The 4,145-nt window shown below is 38.7% G+C and overlaps 1 protein-coding gene across 1 annotated transcript in view; it reads left to right on the top strand.

Annotated features, from left to right (window-relative positions):
- Positions 1–4,145, top strand: part of LOC107727574 (discoidin, CUB and LCCL domain-containing protein 1-like) — a 36,460-nt gene that overhangs the window by 9,678 nt on the left and 22,637 nt on the right. The window contains exon 3 of the mRNA XM_016537473.1: positions 1,418–1,551. Coding sequence (XP_016392959.1) covers positions 1,418–1,551 — 134 coding nt within the window. The remainder of the gene's footprint in view (positions 1–1,417; positions 1,552–4,145) is intronic.

Raw genomic sequence — 4,145 nt, 5'->3', positions numbered from 1 at the left:
TATATATTGCGACCAAATCATGTGCTCGTGCGACCAGCTGAGAAAGTTAGTGGCAAAAGAGCGACCAGTGGGAAGAATGAGTCTGGAGCCCTGATATGCATTATACAGAGGCAAGAGGAAAAGAAAAAATACCATCGAAAGACAGTAAGTTCCCCTCAGACATACATTCATATAAACTCCTACCCTGAATCTGAATCGCGATTTGTCAACCGATTTGAATCATCACATATTTAAATCGATTTTCAACCGGCTCGCGGTTAATCGTTACATCCCTATTGTAGATGGATATATTAAGAAACATCCACATTTAGAGGACATACATGTGCTCTCAGGGTCAAAGCTCAGTGTTACTCGACACAATTCAAATTATCATAATGTGATTTAAATCAGAAGATCACAGTGTTCAAATCCCATTATGGCTGTTACCTGGCCTGTTAAGTAAAAGGGCCTTAAAAAGGTTATTCATGCTAAGGCATTTTCTGTGACAAAGTACTAGCATTAGCGGTGGTAGCTAAAGAATGCTAAGCATTTCCACTGGCTGCCACAATTACTGTAATTGTTGCCTCAGAATGAAATTATTAAGCCCTCCTCAGTCAGAAATTTTAAATTAATCCATGTTGTTACTAAAAACATGCATGCTTTATGTTCAATGGAGGTCTGTCTTAGTAATTATGAAATACCAGAGCAAACTGAATTGAATGCCTGTGCTAGAAGTATGCATAAGGGTGTTTTATGGTAGCTGAGACAGTGCTTACAACATGAAATAATTGGCAGATTTATTTTAGGGATGCTATGGACTGATCATAGAGAAGAAAAAATATGATACATAATTAATAACAGAAACATAAAATTTTTAAATATATTGAAATAGAAAGTTTTTAAATTGTAATATGTCATATTACTATTTTTACTGTTTTTACTTAACAAATAAATACACAAGACTTCTACAACTGTAAAAAAAAATCATAATTTTCAAACTTTTGACCTACAGTGTATGTATTTATTATGTATATAAACATTATTTTTATATATGTATGTGTGTATGAATATTCATTTTTCAAACTGTACAGTATAATGTTCTAATGACTTTTTGTTCTAATGAGTATTTAGCTTTTTTATTTATTTAGACAACATATTAATATCACATTTTTAATATCAACTATTTCTCTGTTAATTGCTGTAATATGAAGAAGTATCAGTATTGTTGTAATATTGTTTTTGTCAACAATTTAATCGCCATGTTGGTCTAAAAATCAACAAAATTTAGATTCATTTTAAAGGAAAGTTTTGATAAAAAACACCAATGGTTGTGTATGAGTAAAGAAACACTTGTTATGTCTTATAGGCCAATCTCTGTCCTTTCTCTGTCTGTCCCTTCATTATTGTGTCTGAGTGCTATCTGTGCTTTCTATTTCAGACATCAGTTTTGTGTAAAGCAGCGGTGCATGCTGGGGTCATCATGGACCAGTTTGGAGGACCAATCACAGTGGAGGAGCGCCGAGGGCTCAGTCATTACCCTGCGGTCAGAGCCAACGGCATCCAGTCAAAAGAGTGAGTTACTGCAGTGGTTTCTGTGGTCTTTCTCTATGACAGAAGCTTGAAGCCTCAGATTTTATCTATGCTACAGAATGCTTTTATATTCTTAGGTGAGTCAGACATCAGCATGTGGGCTTTCCCAGTACATAAAAAGGAATAAAATGTTGATGTTTACAGTTTAAGTCTGTGGAGCAAGTATGTAACTTTTGCCTCATCAACTTCCATCTAAAGTGGATTTCTGTCAACGTGTGTTTACTGTAAGTTTGACAGGAAAAACAGTTAGGTTCCAGTTTGAAAAATTGAAATAGTCTGTCTTACAAGTTCCCCTGACAAGTCGCAACATGTCTTATTCCGGCACTTCATCTAACGGCTGTGGCTGGATGTGACCTTGGTAGGTTCTCCAGGACTACAGCAGTTATTAAGTGGTGATTGCTGCCTTCTTTTGCATGATGGATGGTTCAGGTACTACCTAATGTCAGGGACACTCTGTCTGGACTGTTGCGGTTTCACAGATTTGTCTTCAGGGAATTGGGGGGCAGGTTGAGAAAGAAATCGGGATTGCCTCTCGTTATAGTCTCTGAGGAGTGCTTGAAGTGTCCATTGAGGAGTGATTTATTAGGAGGACAATAGGCAGCTCTCTAGAGCCAGAGATACTTTGATCCATTTAATACCTGGTGAAGCTTAACAGAACAAATGTAGATTAAGATCATTTACGCTCTTTTTTTGACCAGTTATTGATAGGAATAGTAGATGGAGAAAACAGGAAATGATGAGGAAAAGAGGAAGGAAGGGGGATCAGAAAATTATGCTAGCCACCTCCCTTAATGTGTCAAGTGCATGAACTAGGCCACAGCGCTTCGTTTCTTTTGTTCTATTAAAAGGAGCTAGAAATTATAATCACAGCAGTCTTTGTAATAGGTTACTGGGCGTTCTGAATAGATTTTAGTGTGTTGCTTTGCTGTTGCTAGGGAGTTGCTATACTAGTATTACTGGGGTCTACCAAGCGGCAACCTCCCGCTCTCTCTCGTGAAGCCAACACAGAAGTGACTTAAACTGTAATTCGTCAACTGGCCGCTAGAGGCTGGCTGCAAAAGGGAGTCAATCCCATAGATTTAAAATTTTCCCCATGTTAAAATGCCCAACTTTACAGCAGAAAAAAACATGTTTACAACCTGGTTCAAAAAATGATTTTGGTCTATATAGCTAATTTTACCCTTCATGACAACTGTGAGGGAGGTGAATTTTTTTTTATAACTCATCTGTTTAAATTATATTAAGCCTTGAAGTTCTGCATAATTAAGGGCGTGGCCACTTGAGTGACAGGTGGATTGCCGCTGCTGACACTGCCGTCAAGCTATGTGGGTGTGGCTTCAGCAACCAGCTCCCGCCTTTTTGCCCATTTTCGATTATCTGGGAGTGATGCGCGGTGACGCGCTGCCAAGATGGCGACGGCTGGCTCCGCCCACTTTGAGCTTCAAAAACGCTCTTCAGAAAATTACGGGTGATGTCACGGACACTACGTCCAAGTTTTTTTATACAGTCTATGGGGTCTACTGATTGGTTTTTAATGCAATGCAATGTGCTTTTTTTGGGTGTTCACTAGGGCATTGCTATGCAGTTACTGGCACCCTTCTTTCACTGAAATGGTTCGGCTCTCAGCCAGTTCTCAGTTCTCTGACTAGCCAGTCAGTGTCCAAGTCTAAAACTTTGTAGTGAGTGGTTTTATTTTTCGTCCACTGCCGCTTTTGCTGAGTTCTGGTTTCACAGTTTGTTAGCAACCTGTTGTTGTTCACATATGTGTTGTGAGACACTACATTTCTCCACCACGCCTCCAACATCACTAGTTCAGGGGTTCCAGTTTAGCAAGTTACCGGGTGTTCTGAATGGATTTCAGTGCATTGCCTGGGCTTGACAATAAGGAGATGGATTTGTCACGACATTTTATCATTTGCATGTGTTTTTAAGACTTGTTAATTTAAAAATTCAAGCGATTAAAAAGCATTTGGTGCGCAAAAGACAACTCCTTTCAGTACTCGTGCGCTGTGTTCTGTGTGAACAGCGCGTGCACAGACAGCCGCGTCACTGAACAGGCAAATACATACAAAAGTATGTCAAAATACCCGTCCTGGCAAATAACTTTGTAGTTTTAACTGATTAATCTATATTGAATTTATACACTAGAGTACAGATGCACCGATCTACCGGACATTTGTTTTATTTCAGACTATCTTCTGTTCCGTGCTTGCACACAAACTGCACACAAACTGCACTGCAATCATTTTCCCAATGGCTATTTTTGTGGAAATACTACGTTATTATTATACTTAGTCTGTAAACGGCCATTAACAGAGGCCAGAGATTCTGAAGACGGACACAAAGAGGAGAAAATACTGTAGCAGGCAGAACAAGATCACTGTTCACGATGCGCGAAATATAGGATGAAAATCCAAACATTGAAATTTATATGAATGTGTTTCTGAGGGGAACGGAACTGACTTTTTTCAGAAATGGCGTTTTCTTTTCATTTTGTCTCCGTATGATGCATTTAAATTAGTGTTAATGGGGTCATATGATGCGATTTCATTTTTTCCTTTCTCTTTGGAGTGTTA

This window comes from Sinocyclocheilus rhinocerous, unplaced genomic scaffold, assembly GCF_001515625.1.
Source record: "Sinocyclocheilus rhinocerous isolate Xijiao unplaced genomic scaffold, SAMN03320098_v1.1 scaffold185, whole genome shotgun sequence".
Taxonomy (NCBI): domain Eukaryota; kingdom Metazoa; phylum Chordata; class Actinopteri; order Cypriniformes; family Cyprinidae; genus Sinocyclocheilus; species Sinocyclocheilus rhinocerous.
Note: the sequence above shows the minus strand (reverse complement) of the source record. Positions and strands in the feature narration are given on the sequence as shown.